Genomic DNA, 18,283 nt, shown 5'->3' with positions numbered 1-18,283 from the left:
ACATGGTTTGCTTTCACAGTAAAGCCTTTTTGAAATCTGACACAGCGGCTGGATTAATAAGACGTTCATCTTTTAAATGGTGTAAGCTACATGTATTTACAAGAATGTTTAATATAACGAATGGTGTTTTTAGAATGTTAGCACTGTGCAGTTTCACCGGATGTTGGCCTGGTGGGACGTTAGCATCTCACCTACCCTAGAGAGGTTAAGAAGGCAGAGTAGCACTTTATTATGGGCAGACTTCTCCCCATCTCAGCTACTGTTGTATCAATATGTTTTGACCATGACTGTTTACAATCCAGGGTAACTCCAAGCAGTTTATTCACCTCAACTTGCTCAATTTCCACATTATTCATTACGAGATGTAGTTGAGGTTTAGGGTTTAGTGAATGATTTGTCCCAAATATAATGCTTTTAGTTTTTGAAATATTTAGGACTAACTTATTCCTTGCTACCCATTCTGAAATGAACTGCAGCTCTTTGTGTTGCAGTCATTTAAGTCGCTGTAGTATCTCACATGTATAGTGTTGAGTCAGCCACATACATTGACACACAGGCCTTACTCAAAGTCAGTGGCATGTTGTTAGTAAAGATTGAAAAAAGCAAGGGGCCTACACAGCTACCCTGGATAATATCTGCTTCTACCTGCATTATGTTGAAGAGGTTTCCATTATAACACCCTCTGTGTTCTGTTAGACAAGTAACTATTTTTCCACATTATAGCAGGGGGTGTAAAGCCATAACCCGTATGTTTTTCCAGCAGCAGACTATGATCGAAAAATGTCAAAAGCTGCACTGAAGTCTAATAAGACAGCCCCCACAGTAATTGTATCATCAATTTCTCTCAGCCAATCATCAGTCATTTGTGTAAGTGCCGTGCTCGTTGAGTGTCCTTCCCTATATGCGTGCTGAAAGTCTTTTGTCAATTTGTTTACTGTGAAATAACATTGTATCTGGTCAAACACATTTTTTCCATAGAAGTTTACTAAGGGTTGGTAACAGACTGATTGGTTGGCTATTTGAGCCAGTAAAGGTGGCTTTACTATTCTTTGGGAGCAGAATGACTTTAGCTTCCCTCCAGGCCCGAGGGCAAATAGGAGTGGCAATTATCGTCCGCTATTATCCTCAGTAATTTTCAAACCAGATTGTCAGACCCCATGGCTTGTCATTGTTGATAGACAACAATCATTTTCCCACCTCTTCCACATGGACTTTACGGAATTCAATAGTACAATTCTTGTCTTTCATAATTTGATCAGATATATTTGGATGTGTAGTGTCAGCGTTTGTTGCTGGCATGTCATCCCTAAAAGTTTGCTTATCTTGCCAATGAAAAAGTAATTCAAGTAGTTGGCAATATCAGTGGGTTTTGTGATAAATGAGCCATCTGATTCAATGAATGATGGAGCTGAGTTGTCTTTTTTACCAAAAATGTAATTTAAGGTGCTCCTAGGCTTTTTACTATCATTCTTTATATAATTTGTCTTTGCTTCATAGTATAGTTTACTTTTATTTAGCTTAGTCACATGATTTCTTAATTTGCAGTACGTTTGCCAATCAGTTGGGCTGCCAGACTTATTTGCCATACCTTTTGCCTCATCCCTCTCAACCATACAATTTTTCAATTCCTCATCAATCCAAGAGGATTTAACCATTTTTACAATCATTCTCAAAATGGGTGTGTGCTTATTAGTAACTGGAATTAGCAATTTCATAAATGTGTCCAGTGCAGCATCTGGTTGCTCCTTATTACACACCACAGACCAGCAAATATTATTTAATTCATCAACATATGAATCACTACAAAACTTATTGTGTGACCTCTTATACACTATATTAGGCCCAGCCTTTGGATCTTTGGTTTTCCTTGATATGGCTATTATATTGTGATCACTACATCCTATGGATTTGGATACTGCTCTAAAGCACATTTCTGCAGCATTAGTTAAGATGTGATCAATACATGTTGATGATTTAATTCCTGTTCCTTGAGTAGGTGAATCCAAAATAGGTGACCTACGTTTTGAATCCAAAATAGGTGACCTACGTGATTCGTGTAGATCCAATGAGAAAAGTTTGAGTGGGCGCGGGGGGTGTTTGGAGCAATACTGGCTGTATCCAAGGCTCAGCCAATCATTCACACAACAACAGAATGCAGCACGCGACTAAAGAGAGAAGAGACTACCAACTTGCTAGTTACAGCATCAGCGCACGCTTTTGAAAGAGTGGAAAAGTGGAAAAGCAGTTTGCCAGTTACAGCAGCAGCGCACACTTTGGAAAAAGTGGAAAAGCAGTTTGCCAGTTACAGCAGCAGCGCACACATTGGAAAAAGTGGAAAAGCAGTTTGCCAGTTACAGCAGCAGCACGTCCCCTGACAAGAACGAAGAGGTAGTTTAGAAGTCTGCCAACGGATACGACGGAGGTGAGAAGGTGTACTTCATGAGCTGATCAAATTATTTAGTTTATGGTGTGAAAATTTGCTGGCTAACAAAGTCAGACAGCTAGCTTTAGCTAGTTAAAGTTACAACATCAGATGAGCTAACGTTAGATATAGTATTAACTGGTATACAACTCTTAACATTCCTCAAGCTATAACATTGTTAGTTGCTCACTGGACCCTGATGGAAATCTGAGTGAAATATTAACTCGATAGCTAGCTAACGACCTTACTACGATCTATGAATTGTTAGATTACTTGTTAGATATTACTGCACTGTTGGAACTAGAAGCACAAGCATTTCTCTACACTCGCAATAATGTCTGCTAACCATGTCCATATGACCAATAAAATTAGATTTTATGTTTTCCCTCTAGTTTTCAGAATGAAAGAATTAGGTGAAGATAAGGCATTGTTTGTTTAACAAGTGGATTCAGGGATTAAGTGTAGCTGGAGCTGGGCCTGGTTTAAGCTGGATGTCACTATAGAGTAGAGGTCGACCGATTATGATTTTTCAACGCCGATACCGATTATTGGAGGACCAAAAAAAAGACGATTAATCGACCGATTTTGTTTTATTTATTTGTAATCATGACAATTACAACAATACTGAATGAAGACTTATTTTAACTTAATATAATACATCAATAAAAATAAATTTAGCCTCAATAAATAATGAAACATGTTCAATTTGGTTTAAATAATGCAAAAACAAAGTGTTGGAGAAGTTAAAGTGCAATCTGTGCACAATATGATCAATATTCCAAGGTAAGAGGTGTTAGGTTGTAGTTAATATAGTATTTATAGGACTATTTCTCTCTGTACCATTTGTATGTCTTATACCTTTGACTATTGGATGTTCTTATAGGCACAATAGTATTGCCAGTGTAACAGTATAGCTTCCGTCCCTCTCCTCACCCCTACCTGGGCTCAAACCAGGAACACATCGACAACAGCCACACTCGAAGCAGCGTTACCCATCACTCCACAAAAGCCAATTGTTTTTTATAAGATAAGTTTAATGCTATCTAGCAACATACCTTGGCTTCTACTGCATTCGCATAACAAGCAGGCTCCTCTTGGAATGCAATGAGAGGCAGGTGGTTAGAGCGTTGGACTAGTTAACTGTAAGGATGCAAGAATGGATCCCCCGAGCTGACAAGGTGAAAATCTGTCGTTCCACCCCTGAACAAGGCAGTTAACCCACCGTTCCTAGGCCGTCCGTGATAATAAGAATGTGTTCTTAACTGACTTGCCTAGTTAAATAAAGGTAAAAAAATATATATAAAAAAAAAATCGGCAAAATTCGGCACCCAAAAATACCGATTTCCGATTGTTATGAAAACTTGAAATCGGCCCTAATTAATCGCCCATTCCGATTAATCGGTCAACCTCTACTATAGAGGTGAAAGGAACACCACACGCTTTCCCTCTTTCTCATTTTTTCAATAAGGTCGATTAAAAAGGGGTATGCCAGGTGTACTCTGCCTGAAATAGATCATTTATGCCAACAAAGGGTCTCATGCTCTTCTGGCACATTGTAGAACAGCACAGGTAGACTGTGTACAATGTAATAATGTGCAGTGTAGCCCAGATACTGCCCAGATACTGCCCACCATCAGCACCATTCCACCAGGGGCCAGAGAAGATTAGGGAACAAGAGGCTCAGCTTCCTGTGCCCACTTTCGACCGCATAGCAAAGTGTGTTATATCACTATTTGAGAACCTTTAGTGTAGGTGAAATAAACACTTTTGAGCAATTTACACAAGATATGTAGTGTGCCTGCTTTTAGGTAATTTCCTAATTTGTGTCTTCTAGGTGTTGTGACATGACTATCATTGATGCGATGACATGCTATTTATCGAATAATTAACTGTGTAATTATTACGTGATTAAATTAATCATGTAACAATTAACTCATTAGTAACCTGGGGCCCCGCGGGAAAAGTTTGTTTAATGAGTTACTGTTTCCCGAATGAACTCAAATATCAATCTCGATATCATAGCAGTCAATAATTTCCTCATATCAGTTTCATTCTGAATGTCGCATAATCCATTAAATCTGCACGAACCCTAGTCTACTTGATGGCTAAGCGATACACAAATTGGCTTAATTATTTACTAACTAAATAATCACACAGAATTACATAAACACAGAGGATAGATTATACGTTCATTACTAACATAATGCAATGAAAAGTCCCTAGTGTACTAAACCGATATGACAGCTTGTTACACGATGAAAAGGGGTGGGGAAAGAAAGAGCGGGAGAAGGAGAGACAAATTAATTAAACTATCGTACGTACAGTTGAATAATACGCTCATCGTCAGTATGGATATTTGGCAGCCTACCAACCGCTCATTCGGATTTGGAAATGCAATGTACATTATTATGCTTGTATGTCTGTCTTTTTCTGTTGAAATTGCCCGATCCTTGGAACAGTCTAGGCAACAAATTAAATTGGAAAGCTTTCTTTAAATTTTTTGTCTGTGAGTTAGGTTCACATTAACCACTTTATTTTGCACACAGAGACTGATCATGTAGATCATATTCTATTCTTGATCATATGTTGTTTAATTAGTTGAAACCTGCATTTCACCCTGCAGGGATTCTTTGCATGTTTCAGTGCAAAACAAAAGTGCCACCTTTTTGGTCCCTCACCAGTTTGCACCCCTGATATTTATGCTTGTATGTCTGTCGTCTTTCTCTGTTGAAATCGCCCGATCCGTCTGTTAGGAAAAATTTGACAGAAAGTCTCTGGTTCTGTAAGTCTCTGGTTGTCCACCAAAGATCACCATGTCCTTACGCCAGTAGCAACCCTGCCACCGCTCCATGATTTCTGGTCTAATGTCAATTTCGTTAGAAGTCCTTTATAAGCACTCTGGAAAAAGGGCGTTCCATCCTTTTGGCATGTCTGTGCTCATGTGGGCATGGTTACTGACTGGGTAAAACTTTACATGAAAAACAATTTTCTCATTTCGAAGGCTAAAATCACATTTCATCTTCTCACAAATAGTTTCATATTTAATTATCTAAGTTTTACAACATTTAGATGTAACTCTGACATACATTGGAAACTCTTAGTTACAATGTTTCCGTTATAACGTCTTTAATGATATCACCAAACAATAAATGCTTACATGATTGTTCTTTAAGTCCCTGCTGACCATTTCCCACATTCTTTGTGTTAGGAATGTTGTTTCATTATCCACTTTTGGATGTTGTAGTTTTAGCGGGAAGAATCTGCTTGTAACAAAGGGTTATTTCCCCTCAATACTGCATGGCCAGGGAGAGACAGTTCCTACAAGGTATTTATGACCGTCATAAAACTGGCCAACTCTCCCAGGAGAGGGGGGTCTTGAGAAACGTTTGTTTAGCCGGCACCTTTGATCCAGGAGGGCAAGTCATGACATAGGCTGTGGTCCTTGGTGTCCTAGCAGAGCATTCCCTCCCCTTTGCTATTGCTCCAGTAATTGTTGAGCTAGTGCAAAATCTTGCCGTTGACAAGGTGGCTTTGGAGAGGATGAAGCTCTCGAGAACAGCGGCATCCGACAAGATGGTCAATGGCCTAGGGCGGACCTTCTCCGAAAGGACCTTCTCATACATGAGGTTTCCTTTTTCTTTGAATTTGGATGAGAGCACATCTAACAGCAACAAAAAGGTTGTTCTCATATTTAATTATTGTTATCTTATCAATTTGGCATTCTATTCACTCTATTTGCACTACTTGTATCTTGTTTTAATCTTATCTTACACTTTTGGAGAGCTCAAGTAGAACGCATTTAATTGTCCAGTCAACATCTGTTTACTGTGCATTTGACAAAATAACTGATTTTGTTTGGTTTGATTTTTGAAGGTCCTCTTCGTGCTTGTAAGCTACTACCATGATGACATGGGAAAGGTGGTGGTGGAGTACTTGGGGTCCCTGGAGGTCATAAAGGTGAATGCCGTCAGCTTGGACAGCGTGCTCTGCGACTTCTTCAACCATAACATTCTTGTAGCGTCATGAGAGGTAGCAAGACCGGCATCGAGACAAGGATCCTTCCAACCCTGCTCAACATTGATGGAGTCTCCTGTCATCACATCCACAATGCAGCAAAGAAGTTTGCAGAGCCCTTCGACCACCACCTTGAGCAGCTCTTCAATGATCAGCACACTGATCATCAGCGGTCTCCAGATCAAGTAAAAACAAGTATATTTTAAAGTTTGTTATTTACTTATCACTCAATGAATTAAATCTTTATTCATGAATTCATCATACTGAATTTATTCCAAATCTATTGTGTTTATGTGCAATCCTAAATGACAAAGAACAATAAAGGGGCAGTGTATGGAATTTTATAATTTCATAGTCTCTCTCTTTTTGTCAAGTGATGTACCTCAAGGTTATATGCCGGTACCTGAACATCCCTGCCTCCAATCCTCAGAGGTTTGTGCCCCATCGCTGGCTGTCTGCATATGATGTCAGCATTTCGACACACAGAATGCTGTACTATGGGTTCCCGAGCAACGAAGACCAGGAGCTGTAATAGGACACACTGGAACACATTTATAAAAAACACCACGCGAGCGAGAAGGCACAAGCCGCGGATCAAGTCTTTGCACGAGGACCTCAACAGAAAAGGTGAAGATCATCACTAGTTCTATGTTCAAATGTTATTAGTCACATGCGTCAAATACAATAGGTGCAGACCTTACAGTGAAATGCTTACTTACAAGCAATTAAAGAGCAGCAGTAAAATAGCAATAATGAACCCATAGTACAGCATTCTGTGCTTCAACACCTGCATTGCTTGCTGTTTGGGGTTTTAGGCTGGGTTTCTGTACAGCACTTTATCAGCTGATATAGTCTAGGTAGCCATTTTATTGATGTTCGGGAGTCTTATGGCTTGGGGGTAGAAGCTGTATAGAAGCCTCTTGGACCTAGACTTGGCGCTCCGGTACCACTTACCGTGCGGTAGCAGAGAGATCAGTCTATGACTAGGGTGGCTGGAGTCTTTGACCATTTTTATGGCCTTCTTCTGACACTGCCTGTTATAGAGGTCATGGATGGCAGAAAGCTTGGCCCCAGTGATGTACTGGGCCGCACGCATTACCCTCTGTAGTGCCTTGCTGTTGGAGGCCGAGCAGTTGCCATACCAGGCAGTGATGCAACCCCTCAGGATGCTTTCGATGGTGCAGCTGTAGAACCTTTTGAGGATCTGAGGACCCATGGCAAATCTTTTCAGTCTCCTGAGGGGGAATAGGCTTTGTGCCCTCTTCACGACTATCTTGGTGTGCTTGGGCCATGTTAGTTTGTTGGTGATGTGGACACCAAGGAGCTTGAAGCTCTCAACCTACTCCACTACAGCCCAGTTGATGAGAATGGGGGAGTTATCTGTCCTCCTTTTCCTGTAGTCCACAATCATCTCCTTTGTCTTGATCACGTTGAGGGAGAGGTTGTTGTCCTGGCACCACACGGCCAGGTCTCTGACCACCTCCTTATTGGATGTCTCGTCGTTGTTGGTGATCAGGCCTACCACTGTTGTGTCATCTGCAAACTTAATGATGGTGTTGGAGTCTTGCCTGGCCATCCAGTCATGAGTGAACAGGGAGTACAGGAGGGGACTGGGCACGCACCCCTGAGGGTCCCCTGTGGTGAGGATCAGCGTGGCAGATGTGTTGTTACCTACCTGGTGGCAACCCGTCAGGAAGTCCAGGATTCAGTTGCAGAGGGAGGTGTTTAATCCCAGGGTCCTTTGCTTATTGATGCGCTTTGAGGTCACTATGGTGTTGAACTCTGAGCTGTAGTCAATGAATAGCATTCTCACATAGGTTCCTTTTCTCCGGGTGGGAAAGGGCAGTGGTGAGTGCAATGGAGATTGCATCATCTGTTAGGTTGGTATGCAAATTTGAGTTGGTGTAGTGTTTCTGGGATAATGGTGTTGATGTGAGCCATGTCCAGCCTTTCAAAGCACTTCATGGCTACAGATGTGAGTGCTACTGGTCGGTAGTCATTTAGGCAGGTTACCTTAGTGTTCTTGTGCACATGGACTATGGTGGTCTGCTTGAAACATGTTGGTATTACAGACTCGGACAGGGAGAGGTTGAACATGTCAGTGAAGGCTGCCAGTTGGTCATCCTGCAGCCTTGTGAATGTTGACCTGTTTAACGTCTTACTCACATCTGCTACGGAGAGCTTGATCACACAGTTGTCCAGAACAGCTGGTGCTCTCATGCATGCTTTACTGTTATTTGCCTTGAAGCTAGCATAGAAGTAGTTTTGCTCGTCTGGTAGGCTCGTGTCACTGGGAAGCTCTCGGCTGTGCTTCCCTTTGTGGTCTGTAATGGAAAAATTTACCTTATTTACACTTAACTTACTGATTCTGTTTTCACAGGTATGACACAGCAAGGAAAAGACAGAACGAAGAGTGACCAGGAAGGTGTGGCATGAGGGCACTACAACTGACCTACAACTCAGCATTTACGTGGGTTTACTGCCTATCCTGATGGAACACGTAATGGTTTCCCAGGTGGGTATTTTCTATCTGCGACTGTTGGTTACACTTTTATATATAATGTTGTATTTCACAACAGTTTGTTTTACATTCACAGGGTAGCCAGACGTTGGTACATATGCTCCACGACAAGCAGCTTGAAACCTTTCAATGCTGAATACATCACTAAAGTGTCACCCAAGACTATGGGAGTGATGGTACTTAAGGAGAAGATGCATGTGGGGCGGGAAGCAGATGGATTCAGAACCAGGAATCCTAATCATGCTGTTAGTACCCTACAATTGAATTACATTTATACTTTATCTTTTTTCTCATTGTTTCAAAACAGTTTTGTGGTATTCTATATTTCAACTGCTGAAGTCTTTCATGGAAAAGGTCACCAAAGCCTTGCAAATTCACACACTGAGGTCTTTGTCTTCACTGAGAGGCCACTCGCAGGTAGCGATTCAGTTGAAGAAGCTGAGTGCAATGTTGGGCCACCTCTCACCTGCTGACAGTGATCTCCACCAGGAGATCATGCGATACAACATTGATCCATGCCTGGCCAGCTTCACGGAGGGAGATGACATGGAGGAGTGGTGGGCTCATGTCTTGGCCCAGACACTGTATCCAGCCCTGGGTAATGTGGTGAAATGTGCCCTCTCTGTCTTTCATGGTCCCAGTGTGGAATCTTTATTTAGCTGGATGAACGACATCATTGATACATGAAGCACCAACATGAACATCTCAACTTTCAATGCAACAAAGACTGTGAACTACACCTTGCAGACCAGGCAGAAGACCGCAGTGGAGATGTTTAAACGGGAGGATCCAAGGTTTGGAGAGGTGGACTGAAGGCTCTGCAGAAACATCAGGTCTTGCAGGAACAGTAGACAAGACTCAGTGGGAGCGGAGTCTGCTGGAAGCCCGAAGATCACATCTCGGCTATGGCTGACAGCCATCTGGAAGTGCTCAGGAGAGCAAGACGGCGGCAGCTGAAGAGGACAAGAGGGCAAGGTTCAAGCATGCCGCAAAACGGAGCAAGAGGGCACTTGAAATATTTGTCAGGGTTATGAAAAAGAAGTAAGGGCAAACCCTCTACCCAGCCCTCTCCTTCCCTCCAGTCCTCTCCTTCCCTCCAGTCCTCTCCCTTTGTCAAATAAATCTCACATTGTTTCTGGCCTAGGACGCAGCATCCGAGGCCTGTTTTCTGCCACCATTTACCTTAATTTGATGGGCTATGTTTTTATGTTTGCAATTCAGGTATTTTTTTAAGAAAGTGTTGTGAAAATGTATGTGGGTATAGGAAAGAGTTCTATTTGGGTTTCGTTTAACTGTCCCTCAGAAATGTTCAGATCTGTTGGACAGTGCAGCATCAGAGGGACTTGTTCCTGAAAACTGGATCAATGAGTTAACTAGCTAAATTTCCAGATTATCTTGAAATAACTCCTTCCTTTGAGAAAATATTGACCTAAAATGTATGTGGTATTATATTGACTCGACTATTGACTTGAGTGTCATGTGCATGGCAACAAATAACATTGGATTGTTTTCCTTCAAATGTTTAGCTATGAGTTAGGTTCACATTAACCACTTTTTATTTTACACACAGAGACTGACCATGTAGATCATATTCTTTGTTGTTTAATTAGTACACAGTTAAGCTGCATTTCAAGAAGGGATTCAGCGTGAAAGGCACTAGAAATTTGAATTTTAAAGCCGATTTACAATAAAAAAAATCCCCTTAGCAGGGATCTTTTATGTATTTCAGTGCAAATGGGTCACCTTTTGGGGCCCTCACCAGTTTGCATCCCTGCCACTGTGAAGCATGGAGAAGGAGTTGTGATGGTGTGGGGGTGCTTTGCTGGTGACACTGTCAGTGATTTATTTAGGATTCAAGGCACACTTAACTAGCATGGTTACCACAGCATTCTGCAGCGAAACGCCATCCCATCTGGTTTGCGCTTAGTGGGACTATTATTTGTTTTTCAACAGGACAATGACCCAACTCACCCCCAGTCTGTGTAAGGGCTATTTGACCAAGAAAGAGTGATGGAGTTGCTTCATCAGATGACCTGACCTCCACAATCACCAAACTTCAACCCAATTGAGATGGTTTGGGATGAGTTGGACTGCAGAGTGAAGGAAAAGCAGCCAACAAGTGCTCAGCATATTTGGTAGCCCCTTCAAGATGGTTGGAAAAGAATTCCAGGTGAAGCTGGATGAGAGAATGCCAAGAATGTGCAAAGCTGTCATCAAGGCAAAGGGTGGCTACTTTGAAGAATCTCACATTTAAAATATATTTTGATTTGTTTAACACTTTTTTTTGGGTTACTTCATCATTGTAGTATTATGTTGTATTTCATAGTTTTGACATCTTCACTATTATTCTACCATGTAGAAAATAGTCAAAATAAAGAAAAAAGGTTGAATGAGTATGTGTCCCCGAAACAATGGACTGGTACTATATATCTTTTACAAATGTTAGAATTCATTTTCCACTTTGACGTTAGAGTATTTTGTGTAGATCGTTGACAAAAAAAATGACAATTAAATTAATTTTAATACCACGTTGTAGCACAACAAAATGTGTAGAAAGTCAAGGTGTGAATGGTTTCTGAAGGCACTGTATATGGCCATATATGGTGTGTACATGTGTTAGATGCATTTTGTTCTTATGTGTTCATTAAACAATTCAATTAAAATACTCAGTCTGTACTCAGTTTGTAAGGTTTTGGGGGAAATGAAACAGACGGAGACCAGTCAAAAATAGCCAGTGACGTTTATTTTCTAGAGCTCTACCCATCATTTCATGTAAATTGGTTTATATACCTCTCATTTCGTCATAAATGTCCCTCCTCTAAGACAATGACAAAGCTGCTTTTCAATTCCATTCCAACACATACATATTGCTTATCATATGCTACCACATGTTACACAATCTACTGCAAGCCCAAGGGTTTCTCCCCTCCCTGGTTGGGGACCAGACATCCTTCCTGTTGTTAGTTTCACTGTGATCACAAGTTGTCTGTTAACCCTTCCTCTTGGCCTATGTACAAACATTCTTCATCAGACAGGATAGAATTCTATTAGTTTATAATTCTACGTTAAATGTATACATCATTTAGTCATTATTGATAAAAAAAATCCTTCAACCACATGACATGAGCTAACTGACCCAAAATGACCCCTCATCTGGCCAGCAAAGTGTTTAGCAGCCTGAGACGGCTGTGGTTGCACAATCCATTCTGAGAATGTCATCGCAGATGATAGGTCACTTACGTAGCTGTTTTGTATTGATATTATCTAGGCCTTTTGTCCTGGCTCTGTTGTTGAACCAGATGCTTACTATAGGTTCGGTTGGTTCTGGGTTTAGGGCTGTTTTGGGAGCCGAGGGTATTTGAGGTGTATGTGTGTTCAGTCAGTGTATATAGTTAAACATTCCCCCTGTGTTTCCAGGCGCTGGGTACTACAGCAGGTGCTACGGGAGTGTTCTCCCCCCAGCTCGGACCGGAAGGAGCAGCGTGACAGTGGCCTGCGTGATGCAGCAGAGAGGACTCGGCTTAGTGAGCGCCTCCAGAGGGTTCTACACGACGAGATGAAGGTATGCGCCGACGCCGCCAGCCGCTACCCTAGCAACTACAACGCCTGGTCGCACCGTATCTGGGTCCTGCAGAACATGGCCCAGGGCAACTTGAAGGTAGGAGTAGGACGAGATAGGGTCTCTCTCTCTGCCTCTCTCTCGCTCTGCCTCTCTCTCGCTCTGCCTCTCTCTCGCTCTGCCTTTCTTTCTCACTCTGCCTCTCTCTGCCTCTGCCTCTTGGGTCTGCCTTTGCCTCTCTCTAGCTCTGCCTCTCTAGCTCTGCCTCTCTCTCGCTCTGCCTCTCTCTCGCTCTGCCTCTCTCTCGCTCTGGCTATCTCTCTCGCTCTGCCTCTCTCTTGCTCTGCCTTTCTTTCTCACTCTGCCTCTCTCTGCCTCTGCCTCTTGGGTCTGCCTTTGCCTCTCTCTAGCTCTGCCTCTCTCTAGCTCTGCCTCTCTCTCGCTCTGCCTCTCTCTCGCTCTGGCAATCTCTCTCGCTCTGCCTCTCTCGCTCTGCCACTCTCTCTCTCGCTCTGCCTCTGCCTCACTCTCTCTGCCCCTCTCTCTCTCTCTGCCTCTCTGTCTCTACCTCTCTCTCTGCCTCTCTCTCTCTGCCTCTTAATTGTATGTTCATGGTCTCTGGCAAAACATTAACAGCTCTTTCAATGTAACTATGACAGTTCTTTCAATGTAACACTGACAGAAAACATTTGTGTGTGCTAGTCTAGCCGACAACTAGCTATGAATGTTTCATGCAGATAGCATGGCTTATACAGTATGACCAGGGTCTGTGTGTCTCCAGCCCCTGCTGCCTCATATCTCTAGCCTGTCACAGAATGTTGAGGAGGACAGGAACTTTCTTGTCCATTTAACTGATCTGGGGACAGTGCAGGCATTAATGCAGCAAATCCCTAAGGCCTGATCCTAAAATAAGAGGCCTAGGGATTTAAAGGTGGATGGAATGTTGTGGCTCAGTTGATCCGTTCCTAATTTTTAAGCCATGCCAGGCACTCCTAGGATATGGAAAGATGCTACTGTTTATTAGAACCAGGGATATAGGACTGTGACAGAGTAGACTGTAGCAATGATACTTTAATAGGCGCTTCCTGTTATGATAAGATAAGCCTACTTTCTGATCACCCATTGGGGTTTGGTTCTTGTAATGGCTGTCCTGATAGCGTTTGATTGTTCAAATCAATTTTTTGTAAGAAGCCAAATCATTTCCCTCTCTTTTTTTTTCTCTAGTGTGCACAAGTATAATGCCAACCATAACATACATTGTTTTATTGTTAAAAATGGCTGTTTGTCTGAACATGTACACCTACAATTCAATGTCCTCTTTAATCATATGTTGGTTAGCATAGGGAAAATACCTTTGAATGGAAAACCTTTGCTTGAATGAGGTCACCTCTCCTCCTCTTTTCCCAGGTGCTCCATGATGAGCTGTCCTCCATGCGTGAGTGGGTCTCCATGCACGTGTCGGACCACAGTGGCTTTCACTACCGCCAGTTCCTGCTCAAGGCCCTGGTCAGGGAGCTCAGCCAGTCCATGCACCACCACCATGCCCCTTGGCCCAGCCCCGGCAGCTCCAGCCCTCGCAGTCCCAGCCCGGACCTCCAGCCAGGCCACCCCCACCACCAGGCTAACGGAGAGGCCACAGCAGCAGCCCCCTGCCTCTCTCCTGCCACCCCAGAGGACCAGTCCTCGGTGCCGGCCATGCCCCAGCTGTTTCACCAGGAGATGGAGCTGTGTACTGACCTCATCCAGTCCTTCCCCGGACACGAGACACTCTGGTGTCACAGGTACGAGCCCACAGGCCACTGTCACTCAACCTCAGACTACAATGTTAGCCAATCACAGAACACATTTTATTATGTGTCACAGGTGAGATCAAAGGAGGAACAATCATGCACCAGCACGTTGTTTGTGTGTATCTAGGGTGCGGCCTAATTTCAACTAGAGCCATGACACTGTACAGAGTTTGGCTAACTACCCTCCATATTGGTGGCAAATGCTTTATTATGCCAATCGTTTTTATTGTCCGTTAGACCATTACTATGTTCTCAGGACTCTTCAGTAGTGGATGTGTTGGTAGGTCCCTATCATGTCATATACGGTGCATTCGGAAAGTATTCAGACCCCTTCACTTTTTCCACATTCGGTTACGTTAGCTCTGTCAGGTTGGATGGGGAGCGTCGCTACACATGTATTTTCATGTCTCTCCAGAGATGTTCAAGTCGGGGCTCTGGCTGGGCCACTTGTCCTGTTGGAAGGTGAACCTTCGCCCCCTGTCTGAGGTCCTGAGTGCTCTGGAGCAGGATTTCATCAATGATCTCGCTGTACTTTGCTCCGTTCATCTTTCCCTCAATCCTGACTAGTTTCCTAGTCCCTGCCACTGAAAACATCCCCACAGCATGATGCTGTCACCACCATGCTTCACCGTAGGGATAGTGCCAGGTTTCTTCCAGATGTGGCTCTTGGCATTCAGGCCAAAGAGTTCCATCTTGGTTTCATCAGACAAGAGAATCTTGTTTCTCATGGTCCTTTAGGTGTCTTTCGGCAAACTCCAAGTCGGGTGTCATGTGCCTATCACTGAGGTGTGGCTTCCGTCTGGCCACTCTACCATAAAGGCCTGATTGGTGGAGTGATGCAGAGATGGTTGTTCTTCTGGAAGGTTCTCCCATCTCCACAGAGGAACGCTGGAGCTTTGTCGGAGTGACCATCGGGTTCTTGTTCACCTCCCTGACCAAGGCCCTTCTCCCCAAATTAATCATTTCGGCCAGGTGGCCAGCTCTAGGAAGAGTATTGGTCGTTCCAAACTTCTTCCATTTAATAATTCAGGGCACTGTGGACTTCTTAGGGACTTGCAATGCTGCAGACATTTTTTGTGGAACTTTATATAGACAGGTGTGTGCCTTTCCAAATCATCATCAAAAAAAAAAAAAAAAAATATGTATATTAAAATCAAATTTGTTTTAGCACAATATTTCAAATGCCAATATCGCAAGAATTGGCTGTTCTATTTTTTGTTTTTATGAGTGTTTATGTCCACTTGTTCTCATGTCTTTTTTTATTTTTATTTTACCGTTATTTAACTAGGCAAGTCAGTTAAGAACAAATTCTTATTTTCAATGATGGCCTAGGAGTAGTGGGTTAACTGCCTGTTCAGCGGCAGAATGACAGATTTGTACCTTGTCAGCTTGGGGGTTTGAACTTGCAACCTTCCGGTTACTAGTCCAACGCTCTAACCACTAGGCTACGCTGCCACCCCAAATGGTCTCGTCTCCTTCGCTAATTCTGCTATGACTGTGCACCCTCCCGTTTAAACACACACACACACCAAGCTCCTCCCCTACACACAAAGCTCCTCCCCCTGCCACTCAGAACAACAAATATGAAAGATCACTTCTTCCTCTTTGACAACTCGCTATTTGAGATGGGTCAGAGAATTGAATGTTAATTTCTCTACCATAAGCCACCTCCAACGTAATTTTAGAGAATTTGGCAGTACGTCCAACCGACCTCACAACCACAGTCCACATGTAACCACGCCATTCCAGGCTTCTTCAACTGTGGTATCACCTGCTTCAGCCACCTGGACAGCTGATGAAACTGGATTTGCACAACTAAAGAATTTAATCTGCGTGCTCGTCGTCTCCTCAGCAGGCTCTTGAACTGACTACAGTTTGGCGTCGTCATCGACTTCAGTGGGCAAATGCTCACCTTAGATGGCCACTGGCCCACTGGAGAAGTGTGCTCTTCACGGATGAATCGCGGTTTCAACTGTACCAGGCAGATGGCAGACAGCGTGTATGGCGGACGGCGTCGTGTGGGCAAGCGGTTTGCTGATGTCAACATTGTTAACCTGTCTAGGACTGGGGTTTCGCTAGGAACCCCTCGCCAACAGCCAATGACGATGCAGAGCGCCAAATACAAATCAACAGAAATCTCATAAATCAAATTTCTCAAACATACAAGTATTAGGCACCATTTTAAAGATAAATAATCCAGCCACAGTGTCTGATTTCAAAAATGCTTTACAGCGAAAGCTCCACAAACGATTATGTTGTGTCACAGAAAAACCCAGCCATTTTTCCAGCCAAATAGAGATACAATTAATCACTAACCTGTGATGATCTTCATCAGATGACACTCATAGGACTTCATGTTACACAATACATGTATGTTTTGTTCGATAAAGTGCATATTTATATCCAAAAATCTAATTTTACATTGGTGTGTTATGTTCAGTCGTTCAAAAACATGCTGTGATTTTTCATTGAGCTACATTAATTCACAGAAATAATCATTATAAATGTTGATGAAAATTCAAGTGTTATGCATGGAACTTTAGATACACACATTTCAAAAAAACTTTACGGAAAAAGCATAATCTGAGTACCGCGCTCAGAGCCCAAACCTGTCAAAAGAAATATCCGCCATGTTGCGCAGTCAACATTAGTCAGAAATAGCATTATAAATATTCACTTACCTTTGATGATCTTCATCAGAATGCACTCCCAGGAATCGCAGTTCCACAATAAATGTTTGTTTTGTTCGATAATGTCCATCATTTATGTCCAAATAGCTTCTTTTTTTGCGCGTTTTGTAAACAAATCCAAACGCGCGTTCAGGTCCAGCCGAACGTCGGATGAAAAGTTCAAAAAGTTATATTACAGGTCGTAGAAACTTGTCAAAATAAGTATAGAATATGTATGCTACGTCTTGCTTGTACTATGTTGCTCTGTATGCTATTGCTACTGTCTATATTGTAATTGTTTTTAATAACCTGCCCAGGGACTGCGGTTGAAAATTAGCCGGCTGGCTAAAACCGGCATTTTTACTGAAACGTTGATTAAAGTGCACTGTCCCTGTAAAAATAAAATAAACTCAACTCAATCAATCTTTAGGATGTTTTTATCATAAATGTTCAATAATGTTCCAACCGGAGAATTCCATTGTCTGTAGAAAAGCAATGGAACGAGAGCGACCTCTCATCTCATCCAATACTACTAATAATATGCATTTATTAGCATCTGGGACTGAGTAGGAGTCAGTTTACTCTGGGCACGCTATTCATCCAAAATTGAAAATGCTGCCCCCTATCCCAAAGAAGTTTTAACAGAGTGCCCCATGGTGGCCGTGGGGTTATGGTATGGGCAGGAATAAACTACGGTCAATGAACACAATTGCATTGTATAGATGGCAATTTAAATGCACAGAGATTCAGTGACGAGATCCCGTGGCCCATGTTGTGCCATTTATCCACCGCCATCACCTCCTGTTTCAATACACAGCCCCATGTCGCAAGGATCTTTACACAATTCCTGGACTCTGAAAATGTCCCAGTTCTTCCATGGCCTGCATACTCACCAGATATGTCACCAATTGAGCATGTTTGGGATACTCTGGATCAACGTGTACGCCAGTGTGTTCCAGTTCCCACCAATATCCAGCAACTTCGCACGCTGCACGAGGCAAATGGTGTTCACACCAGATACTGACTGGTTTTCTGATCGACGCCCTTACTTTTTGTATTACGTTATCTGTGATTATCGTGTGCTAACTTCCAATTAAGGGCTTCGCTGAGGGCCGGGAACAGCTGTCACATGATTATCCCAGGGTTCAAGTGGCCTTATTGCTTTTATAAAACGGTTGCCAACTGTTGGGGAATAATCAGAATTGGCGGGTAACATAGATAAGATGTTTTATATTCATCATATGCTTATGAGTTATTTCTCATGAGAATGTATTTTGTTGTACTATAGTGGTGGCCATTGGCAGTTAC

At 42.8% G+C, this 18,283-nt stretch overlaps 1 protein-coding gene across 2 annotated transcripts in view; it reads left to right on the top strand.

Moving 5' to 3' along the window:
• Positions 1-18,283, top strand: part of LOC135545663 (protein prenyltransferase alpha subunit repeat-containing protein 1-like) — a 91,531-nt gene that overhangs the window by 48,947 nt on the left and 24,301 nt on the right. For both annotated transcript variants that reach the window (XM_064973448.1, XM_064973440.1), the window contains 2 exons: positions 12,375-12,615; positions 13,924-14,297. In XM_064973448.1, coding sequence (XP_064829520.1) covers positions 12,375-12,615; positions 13,924-14,297 — 615 coding nt within the window. The remainder of the gene's footprint in view (positions 1-12,374; positions 12,616-13,923; positions 14,298-18,283) is intronic.

The sequence above is a fragment of the Oncorhynchus masou genome, chromosome 1 (assembly GCF_036934945.1).
Source record: "Oncorhynchus masou masou isolate Uvic2021 chromosome 1, UVic_Omas_1.1, whole genome shotgun sequence".
Taxonomy (NCBI): Eukaryota; Metazoa; Chordata; class Actinopteri; order Salmoniformes; family Salmonidae; genus Oncorhynchus; species Oncorhynchus masou.
The sequence above is the reverse complement of the archived record's forward strand: the minus strand, read 5'-3'. Positions and strand labels throughout refer to the sequence as shown.